The 14,099-nt window shown below is 39.2% G+C and overlaps 1 protein-coding gene across 4 annotated transcripts in view; it reads left to right on the forward strand.

The window, feature by feature from the left end:
* Positions 1-805: 805 nt before the first annotated feature.
* Positions 806-14,099, forward strand: part of LOC108711134 (myoD family inhibitor domain-containing protein-like) — a 49,654-nt gene continuing 36,360 nt past the window's right edge. For 2 of the 4 annotated variants that reach the window (XM_018252555.2, XM_041586397.1), the window contains exons 1-2: positions 945-1,128; positions 3,335-3,486. In XM_018252555.2, coding sequence (XP_018108044.1) covers positions 3,393-3,486 — 94 coding nt within the window. In that variant the 5' untranslated portion in view covers positions 945-1,128; positions 3,335-3,392. The other 2 variants (XM_018252554.2, XM_018252553.2) reach the window with 2 other exon arrangements.

Raw genomic sequence — 14,099 nt, forward strand, 5'->3', positions numbered from 1 at the left:
TGGTTTCCAGCAAGAGTGCTATAGTTCAACAACACTGTTTCCTTTCTCAACACACTAATGCAAAGGCCAGGCTAAGAGAGTGCATCATAGAGTAACCATGCACCCATTCCTGAGTATCTTAAACACTGTTTTGGGGGCCAAAAGGTTATTTGGGTTTTCTTTAGAAAATATATCTGTTCCCCAAAAAGTTGTGAGTAAAATAAACTCTGTGGTTCTTCATGTTGCCGAGCAATCAGGCACAAATACCCACCTACACAAAGAGAAAAAAAAACCCACACACACACACACCAGTGTTTCCTTGTACTGCTTCCCTCACCTTCCTCCTCCCTGAACTCTAGTTATGACATCAGCATTCCATTGTGACAAGCTGACATCTCTTGGTAACTCAGGGCCGGAAGGGGTTAAAGTGCAGCAAGATGAATTTAGATTCATAGTATGGAGCCTATACCGTTGCAATTTATCTTTCATGGGTGACGCACTTTTCCCCTCCATTCCTCTGACTAGGTTTCTGACGAAAGTCCAAATGAAGACAAAGTATACGAGTCAGGCCCGGACTGGCAATCTGTGGGTTCTGGCAAATGCCAGAGGGGCTGCTATAAGGTGCCATAGAAAGTCAGTATTTAGTGGGCTGGTGGGGGCTGTTTGGGCCTCTGTGTACCTAAAATGCCAGGGCCTATTTTAATTCTCAGTCCGGACCTGATACGAGTAATAGTATTTATATGAGAAGCTGGGAGTGTGACACGTGGGAGTGAATAATATAGACTGTATATGTCGCTTAGTGTACTTCAGCGGTCTCTACACACGCTGGTCAAACACGAGGCACAAGTTAGCAAACCGTGCTTCTTCCACACAGATCAGCTCCGAGCTGTGCAGGCCCCTCCTCCTCTGGTCAGCTGATGTCACAGGCTGCTGTAGACTTCAGAGGCAGTAAGTAGAAAGTAAGTCACTGCTTGTTGCCATTGAACAGCGCGAAGTTGGAATGCGTCATTCAAATCCCCCGGTTTTGAGGAAAGTCACACTGCTGGTTTGGGGAGGCTAAGCCTCCATTAAAATCTCGGTGCTGGTGCCATTGGGAGTTCTTTCTACTTGGCTGCCTATCGTGCTGTGGCGTCTGGACTCCTGAGTGAGGTATCCGCGCTGCTTCTGCTGCTGTATCTTATCACTGTAGCCAGTCTCACACACACGTAGAATAAAACTCTTTGTAAACGTAAAGAGACAGGACATGTGCGATGTGATTAAACTGCATTTGTGATATAGGAAGCAGGGAAAAGGATAAATACAGTTCTAGCATCTGGCAACTTTCTCCGGCACCCTATGACATAAAACAACTGGAGTTTCCAGTATGGAGAGAGTTAATGGATATGCCAGAGGTAGAGCTGGGAGTTGTAGTCACAAACTTGTGGGCTATTGGTCTCTGCAGAAGAACAGCAGTATGGGTAGACTGGGGGGGGCAGGTATAGCTTACTTTGTTTTCATGAAGCATTAGCATGATGCAGTGATTTGGGCTTCTCAGGGTTAATGTATGTACAGGATGAGACGTGCATAGGTAGAAATCACTTGCTGTATTTTATTGCACATTAGAAACATCAGCAATGCAAGTTGGATTCCAGCACACAGCAGCAGAATAAAAAGGGAAAAGTTCAGACTGAAGAAAAAAAAAAAAAGTAGAAGTTCTGGTAATTGGAGTGGATCAGTGCCGTATTCAGTCCAACTTTCTGGGCAGCATGAGGCTGAGGGAAATCATTATGGGTGTGGGGGAATGTATCTTCTGTTAGGGGTAAAGGCTGGAATCAGCTGGCTCATAGGAAGGTGCGCTCTCCCCCTCCCCATCCCCAGGCTTTGGGCAGGGCCACCTCTGGATGAATGTATAGAAGTGTCACATCTGGCGCTTCTGCTTTAAGCTGGACTCAGGGACTGGGAGGGGGCAGCAGCCCCCCCTGAACCGCCTCCTTTGTGTGTGTTTTAGGGCGGGTGTCTGTCTGCCAAAGGGGGATATGAGGCTCCGGAAATGATGAAAAATTGGGATTGAAACTGAGAAGAGTGAGTGAGAGGGGAAGGAAACAAACTTCTTTGCATGCAAGGTAAAGTAAAGAAAGAAAGGGGGACGTGTCTGAGCTGAGCCCATTATCTCATTGCACTGTGAGTAAAGGAATAGAGCTAGAGAGGGAATGTAACTTATTGATTTGACTGCAAAAATAAAACTGGACAGGTCTGTGTGACAGCAGGTACTAACCCCTCCATATTCTGGGAGTTACAGTTCAGCTCCAGTTGCCCATCCCTGGGTTAAAAATGATAATAAATATAATAGATAAATGATTGTTACATTCCTGCGCAAGAAACTGATGTGAAATGTGTAACGTTATCTCAATCAGTCAGTAAAAGTTGTTTGTTAACCCAGAGATTTAGCTTTAGGCATACAATTTATTATGGCTTACCTAAACAGAATTTTAAATACTGCAGTATTTGGAAACATGCAGAGTGGAAACACATGTTTTACTTTATATTTGCACCTTTGTTTAGGTGTTTATTTTCTGTCAAACAGAATCCTATCTTTATGACAGAAATTCTTCTAGAAGCAGAGCTACTGTTCATCAAGACATGCAGTGTCTAAAAACCTTTATCTGAAAGCCTCATAGTCATTTTCTACACTGATGCTTGGAATATTTGTGGATGGTAGTCCTACACAGGGCTGATTCTCGGGCTCATCCGCTGTCCTCTGCCTGTTTCCATGTCTCTGCACTGACAGGTACAGAGTTGGCCTGTGTGGAGACACATAGAGCAGATATTGGTGCCTTAACACTAGTTATGCATTAGCTGGGACAGGCAGAGAGAAGCTGAGGCACAGCCCAGTGTGACATTAGCCTACAGAGATACTGTCCTGACATCTGTACTTCCATTTTTAACTATTTCATTTTTATTCAGTGTTTACTTGCTTTCTTTCATGTAAATTAAGATTTCATATACTGTATTTATATAATTACATCTTCAGTAAATCTGTTTACTTGGGCTCAGCTGAGCATCTCTTAGGCTAAAGTCACCTGTACAGCATTTTCTCTGAAAAAGACCAATATGCTTCCAACTTGAGCCTTTTTCAGGCCTGTGTGCACACTGATTGCTTGCATGAAATGAAACAGAAATAAACACAGGAGTGCTAGGAAATACATTCTCTCATACAAGCACAAGAAATGACAATAACATTTGTAGAAGTAATGCAAAACAATTTTCTCCAAAGCCATATTAAAATACAGTTTTTTTCTATACTTCACTATGTAGTCTTCTTGTTTCCAATAACTTTGCAAAGCAATCACTCATGTTAATGTTGATTCTCTTTCAGTGTCTCCTCGTGATTTGTTGTTCATTACATTTATATTTCTTGCTGAGAGGCCTGGCAGATGTCCCAAGAGAGAGAACCATTTCCTCTAAGGCCTGAAGGGCCTGAGCAAGTAGCTGCAACAGAAGAGAGTCTTTTAGCCCCCCTCCCACATGGTAGGTCACTAAAGAAAGATTATTTATATATGTATTTATTTTTGCTGTATCTATGACTCATCATACCCTGGATGTCATATTGTGTTTATAATATTCCAGTAGTACATCCGTGAATACTGCATGAACCAATTTTTTCTGTTTTAGAAGTTTCTGTTCTTGCAACTTTTTTCAGGATACATACTCGGGCAAATTCATCATTAAGCTATAATTGTAGTATTAAACAAACCACTGGCACTTTGAAATCACAGAAATATTTTAAGTGCTGTAGAGGGGATGTTTATGTAAAAGCCAGTTGCATTTTATTATACACAGATATACCCAGATCCCCTTAGGCTCACAAAGTGATCCAACCCCTCCCATAGCTTGTCCCATTTAGACTTGAATTCCCTCTGATTTCTTATTGCTGGTGGTGCATAGATTTTCTAAAAAGCAATGGGTCAAGTCCCAGAATCTATTACTTTACAAAAGAACAAGTTACGGGTGAGGATGCAAATATTTGTGAGCCTAAGGTTGTTGGGAAATAGTTGTTATACGTAACATGGCTTCCTTTCAATTTGTTGAATAAGGTGGTTGGTATATTTTACCTTTAAAAAAAGTGATGATAGAAGTTCTCCTCAGGAAAGCTAGTTTGAATTATAATATAGCCACTAAGAGCTGCTTGGAAAGAGTTTGTTTCTTTTTGCCTTGATAAAACTGTACTAGCTGTTTGATCACATATTGAAAAATTGCTTCACCTTCCAAACACTTTTTTCAGTTCAATAGTTTTCAGATTGTTCCCCAGAAAAAATACTTTTTACAATGACTTTCTATTTTTAATATATTTTTTTAAAAGCTTAAGTTTAAAGTTATGTTCCTGACGCTGGTGTTTTGAGTCTGGCAGCTCAGCAATTCAGGCCCAGACTGTAAACTGTTACATGTTTGCAACATTTAGTTGATACATTTTTCAGCAGCATCGCTGGAGTATTGGCAACTATTGTATCAATTCTAACAGCTGTCTTTAAAGGGGTGGTTCACCTTCCAAACACTTTTTTCAATTCAGTTGTCTTTACATTGTTCCCCAGGCAAGACTTTTTGCAATTACTTTCCATTATTTATTTTTTACTGTTTTTCCAAATTCAAAGTTTAAAGTTGAATGTCCCTGTCTCTGGTGTTTGAGTCTGGCAGCTCAGTAATTCAGGTGCAGTCTCTAAACTGTTACAATTTTGCAATATTTAGTTGATACATGTCTCAGCCGGCACCTTCACCCGGTGTTTACCAGTCGGGTGCACAGCACTCCACTATCGTGCAGTGGTACATTTCTCAGCAGCATCTCTGGAATATTTGCAATTATTGTATCAATTCTAACAGCTGCCTGTAATACAACTGGAGATTCTGCTCAGCAGGGACAAAGAAAAGAAATGTATCAACTAAATGTATCCATTTAGAACAGTTTACAGGTTCGGCGACCCCCCTCCCAGAGCTGCTTCAGAAGATGAAAAATGACACTTTACACTTCAGTATTAGAAAAAAGGTCACACATAGAAAGTCATTGGAAAAAGTTGTTATTTCTGGTTATCTATCTGAAAACAACTAGTTGCTTGAAGATGAACCACCCCTTTAATGAACCTCAGGGATTCTGCTCAGTGGGGACAAAGATAAAAAATATATCAACTAAATGCATCAATTTACCCCCCTCCCAGAGCTGCTTTAGAAGGGGGAAAAATTAACGGTTACACATAGAAAATAAAAAGTAATTGGAAAAAAAACATTATTTTTCTAAAACCCACTGAACTGAAAAAAGTGTTGGAAGGTGAATAACCCCTTTAATATTTGTGTGTGTTGTCAAGCAGTAATACAACCATAGAGATTCATTTGTGCATATATATGCATTGTTACTGCAGCTACAGTATATGGTATTAGGTTTGTGAAGTGCAGATAGTTGTATACAGGAGTAGTGATGTGGTGGTTAGGGTCAGTATCAGACTTGGCACTGGGAAAAAGCCTGGTGGGCCCTCATTTTCCGACTCAACCTGGCAGTTGCTATATCCTATTTACCCATGTCTGCCCTGCATTAGGTGGTGTCAGATGTGGATGGGTTGGACAAGGGATTGAAGGGCACTGATTTGGCTGGGTCTGAGTTGAGGGTGGGTTAGGGTCAGGGTGGCTGTGAATGTTTTCTGGTGGTTGGCCCATGCCTGATGCTGGGTATTCCTGTGCAATGTGACATCAGTACAACACAGCTAAGCTGAGACACTGGAATGACTGCAGTTTATCTTCAATATGAACATTAACTGCATCTGCAGAAAAATGTGGTGCAGGATCTCTGCCCCCATGTATTGCACGCAGTGAGGTTATACTGTAGTCATAAGCATACAGGAGAAAGGCTGTTTAGTGTTGCTGCAAGGCTTTGAAGGTATGCTCTGTGCAAATACATGGACAATGGAGGAGAACAGTACAACTGTAAAATGGGTGTAAGGCCTGTTTTAAACAGCTGTGTGGTTAAGCACAAAGATACAGACATAAAGCCACAAAATATTGCTCACACACACTTAAAAAGATATAGATATAAAATATAGATATAAAATATAGGTTCATAGATGTACAAAAACACACAGAAATGGACAACAAGTTAAGCAAATTCAGACACTGCATCACACACATACAGACTACAGACAGGCAGCGGAATGGACACAGGTTCATAGATATGTATTTACACAAAACAGATAGACATATTGTATACGCAAATATGTATACAAAAAGGTATTTATATAGACTTTTTACAGATAAACAACATTATTTACACAAGGCTCTGCTTAAAGGAGAACTAAACCCTAAAAATAATATGGCTAAAAATGCCATATTTTATATACTGAATTTATTGCACCAGCCTAAAGTTTCAGCTTCTCAAAAGCAGCAATGATCCAGAATTCAAACTTGCTACATGGGGTCACCATCTTGGAAACTGTCTGTGACACTCACATGCTCAGTGGGCTCTGGACAGCTGTAAAGAAGCTAAGATTAGGGGTTGTTGCAAACTATGAAGTAGAAAATGAGATTGGCCTGTTATATAAATTGATGCTACAGGGCTAATTATTAAATTCTGATGCTAGTTGCACTGGTTTCTGTGCTGCCATTTAGGGGGGATAATTAATCTGTATTTATTATTAATCAGCCTTATATTGTAACATTTATATTCTATGTGTACTGTTTATTGTGAGTGGGTCCCTAAGCTCAGTAACAGACAGCAGCACAGAGCAAGTGCACTAAATCAGTAGAAAAGAAGATGGGGAGCTACTGGGGCATCTTTGGAGACACAGATCTGTACTGCTAAAAGGCTGTGGTTGCCTTGGGCTGGTACTGGAGCCAAAAATATAATGTACAACATTTCTAGCCTAAAGGGATACTGTCATGGGAAAAAAAATATTTTCAAAATGAATCAGTAAATAGTTCTGCTCCAGCAGAATTCTGCACTGAAATCCATTTCTCAAAAGAGCAAACAGTTTTTTTTAGATTCAATTTTGAAATCTGACATGGGGCTAGACATATTGTCAATTTCCCAGCTGCCCCAAGTCATGTGACTTGTGCTCTGATAAACTTCAATCACTATTTACTGCTGTACTGCAAGTTAGAATGATATCACCCCCTCCCTTTTTCCCCCCAGCAGCCAAACAAAAGAACAATGGGAAGGTAACCAGATAACAGCTCTGTAACACAAGATAACAGCTGCCTGGTAGATCTAAGAACAGAACTCAATAGTAAAAACCCATGTCTCACTGAGACACATTCAGTTACATTGAGAAGGAAAAACAGCAGCCTGCCAAAAAGCATTTCTCTCCTAAAGTGCAGGCACAAGTCGCATGACCAGGGGCAGCTGGGAAATGGACAAAATGTCTAGCCCCATGTCAGATTTCAAAATTGAATATAAAAAAATCTGTTTGCTCTTTTGAGAAATTTATTTCAGTGCAGAATTCTGCTGAAGCAGCACTATTAACTGATTCATTTTGAATTTTTTTTTCCCATGACAGTATCCCTTTAAGCTTTAATTCTTCTTTAAGTGGAGCTTACAACCTTAAGTCCCTATCATATTCACATACATTATGATAAATTTGATTTGGAACCTTTTAAATGTTCTGTATGTTTTTGGTACTGTCAAATACACTTTCACACCCAGGCTTTTAAATTCAAATGACACTAATTTGTCAGTACTTAAGGGAGATGGCACATCCACTTGGTACATATCAATAATTCAAAGCAATGCCGGCACATAGTATTTTTACTCATCTTAAAAGTGCGCAATGCACAATTAAGATTCACAATGCAATAAAAGTCTGATGAAGAATACTACATTGCGACATGCAAGTTTTTATTCTTATTTGTGCACAAATATGTTTTCTGTGTGAATTAAGTCCAAGCTCCCCTATTTGGGCAAATCATATATACATACACACATCTGAAGAAATTTTGTTGTGGATTTTTAAAAATTCTCATATTAATTTTTTGCATGGCTCTTTGTATGCTCAGCTGTATAAGTTCATTGTGAAATTTTGGTGTGGGATGACATCTCATTAACGTCCTCTTTGTCAGCGTCTGTAAATCCTGCTTTCTGAGCCTAACTGACAGTGTTTCTGTTAACCACTTCCTGCTTTGTTTTAAACTTTGCTTAATAAAGGATTCTAACTGGTCACATGTATTTCCAAACATAATTTCTGATTGTACAGCTTTCATGCCAAGTGCTCTGTCGCACTAGCAATTTAGTGTGCATTCAAGTCTCAGTCCTGAACTGCTTTCCCTGTTTCTTGGTGCCTCTGTTCATGAAGTGGAAAATATGGTTCATTATACCCTGCACTACTACTGATTCATGGGTCAGTATTTTTTTGGGTAGCACCTTCTAATTTTTTTATGACATTTTTTACCTTTTTTGATTGGACTACACACAGGGCAAGCAAAGGGGAGGAGGTGGTCAATTAAGTATGCTAATTATTACAATTGGATACCTGTTATAATGTCTGCACTTGTATTTTTGTGGTATGCTTGATAAAGGGGCTTGCCCCGAAATGTTGCAAGTTCGCACGAAATAAACAGCAAGGGGTAACCCTGCACTTTAATCGCCTTGAGTGCCAGTGTATTTCTATACAATTGTCCTTTTGGGGGTTGCCGTACCCTCTTACATTGTGCACCAGGCCATCTGAGGAAAGGAGGGAGTGTGCTTACCTTGTTCCAGTTCAGTATTTTCACACCAGATTTCCTTTAAAGGGGAACGTCATTTGTGCTCCTTTGTCTATGCTAGATCCTAAACTTTCTGCAAACTTCAAAAGAGGCTGGCACAAGCCTGGACCCATGAAGTAGTGAAGCCCGAGTCAGATTGTAAAAGGGTTAAAAAAACTTACATTTTATTTTCCATAATTAAGAACCAAGGCCTGATGTGTTTCGTGTCTACCAGGGACACTTAGTCATAGGCTATGACTTAGTCAGCCTATGACTAAGTGTCCCTGGTAGACACGAAATGCGCCAGGCCTTGGTTCTTAATTATGGAAAATAAAATGTAAGCTTTATTCTGCTTACCTATTCTGTCTAATTTTGATATTGAACACCTTCACAGACCTTTGGCCTTTTAAAAACTTGAATACTTTGAAACTTGCAATATATAATGGACTGCTCAAAGCTGCTTCACTAAATATTTCTCCAAATTGTTTCTAGGGATGCTTCTTATTTAATTTCAAATGTATATTAAATTGCCACTCACCACAAAGTGATCCTGATACCAAGCCCCAGACCCTTCACATGAGGAGGCTTCTTTCCCAGCAATCAAACACAGGGTCGGACTGGCCCATCGGGATACCAGGAAAACTCCCAGTGGGCCCTCTTGCTTCTAACCATTTCATGGTCATTCACTATTTCTTTATAGGAAAAATATACTTAATATTGGAAGAACAGAGTATAGGAAGTAAATATAAAATACTAGGAGAATAAAGAGGTTGAGTGAGGAGAGGAGGAATAAATGCCATTCTACGTATGCATATTTTGAAAATGTAGTCCTACCTATCGACTTTTATACATCCTGTGTTTTATCTCATTTCCATCTCAATTGCTTGAGGTCAATAACTATGGTTATTTGATACAATCAGTTCTGGGCCAAGGCAGAAAGATGCCCATGGCAAGTCACCCATGATCACAGTCCCCTCTCCCTCTTGCGTGTGTGTGCTGACAAGCGAGTAGGAGTGATGAGCTCAAATGGCAGTATCCAACTGTCCTCCAGCTTCCTGAAGGTAGGCAGACAGAAGAGGTGAGTGCCTATGCCCCCACTGTTGCAGCCTAGGCACGTGCCTCTTCTGCCTACCCCTTGTTCCAGCTTTGAGTACATTTAAGATATGTCACCATGTTAAGGGGCCTGGAATACCAGTAAATGTCTAATATGCATTTACACATTCCGCTGTATTTATAGAAAACATATATATTTAAAATACCTTTTAGGATATTGGCACATGAGGTATTTGCAGTTTTCATTTTTAAGTAAACAAATTAATGTTGTGCCCAAGCACACCTATTGACTTGAACAGGGATTTTTTATTACTTTTAAGAATATAAGGTTATATATGGCTGCACCTCCTTTAACAACTAAATACATATTGATGCCTAGTCTCAAAGAATACACTTAGTATCTATACAGTACATCAATTAAGAGACCTCACTACACTCCCCCACATCTTCCCCATAGGCCAAGATGCAGTGTTTGTAAGATATTAAGTTACTTTGTTCAAACATGTTGTCTAGTGACAGAAGTACTGACATTTCAGCAAACCCCCTTTTGTGCAGTCAGGCCCCTCTGGCAGAATTAATGTACAGCGTGAAGTCACAGCTTGCTGATTATGAAGCAGAAGTGCCAGATGTTAGAATGTAGCCTGTAAAAGAAGCACTTTTTTATAGTTAATGTCCATAAATATGGAGGTTTGCAACTATGGAAACCAGTCATATTACCATCAAACAGCAATCTAGAGCAGTTTGTTAGAAAGTGAAATCATAAAAATGTTTATTTTATTAAATGCGTCACTTGCCCTTTTATTATTCCTGCTATTGGAAACATTCTGGAGCTTGCTTTTGGAGAGTTTTGGTCTTGAAAACATTTGTTGCAGTACATTATGTGGCTCCCCACCCCACTGTGATATTTGACACTACTGAAACATGCTGATGAACAAATGTTTGTGTGCTGATGTACCTGTAAATACTAAAAAATATTTGAGTTAATAATGGATACAAAATACATTGAAATGTGAATCTTTTCATACGAGTGCAATTCATGAGTTAAAGAGGAACTATACCCCTTAACATTTTAGGTTTGTAGAAAAAGCATTTTAATAAACAATATATTTTTCCAATACCCAGATTGTTTGGGACCTGAGGTTATCTGAATGCAAGTTTGTTTCTATAATTTGGAGCAACATACTTTAAAGCTACTAAGCATTTAATTGTTTGAAAAGAAAAACCCAACAAAACAGAACAGGTTTCCCATGGATACAGACTTATGCAGCAACTTAGTTAAAGCTACTGTTTTATTATTAAAGAGAAAAACCAAATCTATACGAAAAATTAAGAATTGCATTTTTAAAAGGAGACACCATGCTGTGTTTTGCCATTGAATAATGCTGTATTGGAACACTGCCATCTTAAGTTCATATTTCTGAACTTTGCTTACAAACAAACCAAGGCCACTTATGTACTAGGTTACATCAGCTAATGGGTGGACAGAGACATGCCTTTTACAACCACAATTCTTTCTGTGTTATTTTCTGTCAGGTGATCAGTGAGTAATACATAGAGGATACCTCCCTACTGTCCTGTTGTTCGTGGGCCAGTCCTGATTTTGACAGCTCAACTTGCAGTCCCGGATTGTTACTGAAATGTCCCAACTTTCTCTGTGATCTCTTGCACTAAACAACCAGAAAAAGATGCAACGTTTCTAACTGAATTGGATTTTGGCAGAGAGCTCAGAATTACATGGCAGGTGCACTTTGATACTTTTGTTACAATTTAAGATAAGCAATGAAACAACAATTTATGATAAACTTTTTTTACACATAAAACCAAAACCAGAAATGTGTTCAAACTACATTTCCTGCCAAATTTTGTAACATTAGCATGGTAATTAGGGGGTGTGGCTACAAAATGGGTCAGATCAAATAAAGTAGTTAAAGAACAGATCAGCCGATGTTTTGCCCTTGACAGCAATCATACGAAAGTTATGTCCAACAAAGCTGGTGACAGACTCCCACTGAAAATCGTACGATCGGCACTATATGCAGAGAAATTATCGGCAGCTGACAGAAATCTTTTTACCTGTCCCGATCGACTAAACAAGGGATCTCCTCGGGCCGAAAATCGGTGGCCAGCTTAATATAGTTACATAGTTACATAGTTAAATTGGGTTGAAAAAAGACAAAGTCCATCAAGTTCAACCCCTCCAAATGAAAACCCAGCATCCATACATACACCCCTCCCAACTTTTAATTAAATTCTATATACCCATACCTATACTAACTATAGAGCTTAGTATCACAATAGCTTTTGATATTATGTCTGTCCAAAAAATCATCCAAGCCATTCTTAAAGGCATTAACAGAATCAGCCATTACAACATCACCCGGCAGTGCATTCCACAACCTCACTGTCCTGACTGTGAAGAACCCCCTACATTGCTTCAAATGAAAGTTCTTTCCTTCTAGTCTAAAGGGGTGGCCTCTGGTACGGTGATCCTCTCTATGGGTAAAAAGGTCCCCTGCTATTTGTCTATAATGTCCTCTAATGTACTTGTAAAGTGTAATCATGTCCCCTCGCAAGCGCCTTTTTTCCAGAGAAAACAACCCCAACCTTGACAGTCTTCCGTCCCTCTAACCAATTTAGTTGCACGTCTCTGCACTCTCTCCAGCTCATTTATATCCCTCTTAAGGACTGGAGTCCAAAACTGCACTGCATACTCCAGATGAGGCCTTACCAGGGACCTATAAAGAGGCATAATTATGTTTTCATCCCTTGAGTTAATGCCCTTTTTTATGCAAGACAGAACTTTATTTTCTTTAGTAGCCACAGAATGACACTGCCCAGAATTAGACAACGTGTTATCTACAAAGACCCCTAGATCCTTCTCATTTAAGGAAACTCCCAACACACTGCCATTTAGTGTATAACTTGCATTTATATTATTTTTGCCAAAGTGCATAACCTTGCATTTATCAACATTGAACCTCATTTTCCAGTTTGCTGCCCAGTTTTCCAGTTTAGACAAATCACTCTGCAAAGTGGCAGCATCCTATAGTTCTGCACAATTTAGTATCATCTGCAAAAATAGAAACAGTACTTTCAATGCCCACCTCCAGGTCATTAATAAACAAGTTGAAAAGCAAGGGACCTAGTACAGAGCCTTGCGGTACTCCACTAAAAACACTGGTCCAATTAGAAAATGTTCCATTTACCACCACTCTTTGTAGTCTATCTTTTAGCCAGTTCTCTATCCAGGTACAAATACTATGTTCCAGGCCAACATTCCTTAATTGAACCAGTAACCTTTTGTGTGGCACTGTATCAAATGCTTTAGCAAAGTCTAAGTAAATCACATCCACTGCCATCCCAGAATCAAGGTCTCTACTTACATTCTCATAGGTTGATTACTGAACCTACTTACACATTCACAGATACATACACACACACACACATACACACACACACAGCATCCATACACACACCTCTCTCTACTCTCAGATAAATTATATATAATGTACCCATATTTTGTATCACAAGAAATCATCCAAGCCCCTCTTAAAGGTATTAACAGAATCAGCCATCACAACATCACCCGGCAGTGCATTCCACAACCTCACTGTCCTGACTGTGAAGAACCCCCTACGCTGCTTCAAATGAAAGTTCTTTTCTTCTAGTCTAAAGGGGTGGCCTCTGGTACGGTGATCCTCTTTATGGGTAAAAAGGTCCCCTGCTATTTGTCTATATAGTCCTCTAATGTAAAGTGTAATCATATCCCCTCACAAGCGCCTTTTTTCCATATGGGCTTTTTTTTCCAGAAAGCCCATATTAAGCCCATATTAAGTCAGGGAAGTGTATTTAGTTGTTTTGTATATATGTCTTTATGATTGATCATGATTGACGATTGAATGAAATTATGAATGCCCTGTCTCCATGATTCAGTATAGTATTATTCAGCAGAATTTGTAATTCCTTCTCCTGATTTTATTTATTTAAAATCATGTAATACAGCAAAGTTCTAACTTTTTTTATCTCAGCTGGAAAAAGGCTGAATGTTTTGCAAAACATTGCACAATTGCTTGTGACATTTTAAAACATCATTAAACACCACACCTAACCTTTACTGGTTATTTTAAACATACATTGTTCCCTGTGTTCATTTCTGTACATTTACTTTGATTTCTTAGAGCTGTTTAGAGCAAGTTTACCTTGTATTATGAAGAACAAAAATAAACCTGTTATTCCCCCCCCCTTCCAGGCTAACCCCTTTCGAACTGTGGGTTGAACAGTTTCACCTTCCAAATACTTCAATTTATTTGTTTTCAAATAGAAAAGCAAAGTAATTACTTTTTTAATTATTTTTTTTTTTTTTTATAGTCTATTTT

Source organism: Xenopus laevis, chromosome 3L, assembly GCF_017654675.1.
Source record: "Xenopus laevis strain J_2021 chromosome 3L, Xenopus_laevis_v10.1, whole genome shotgun sequence".
In the NCBI taxonomy this organism is placed as follows: Eukaryota; Metazoa; Chordata; class Amphibia; order Anura; family Pipidae; genus Xenopus; species Xenopus laevis.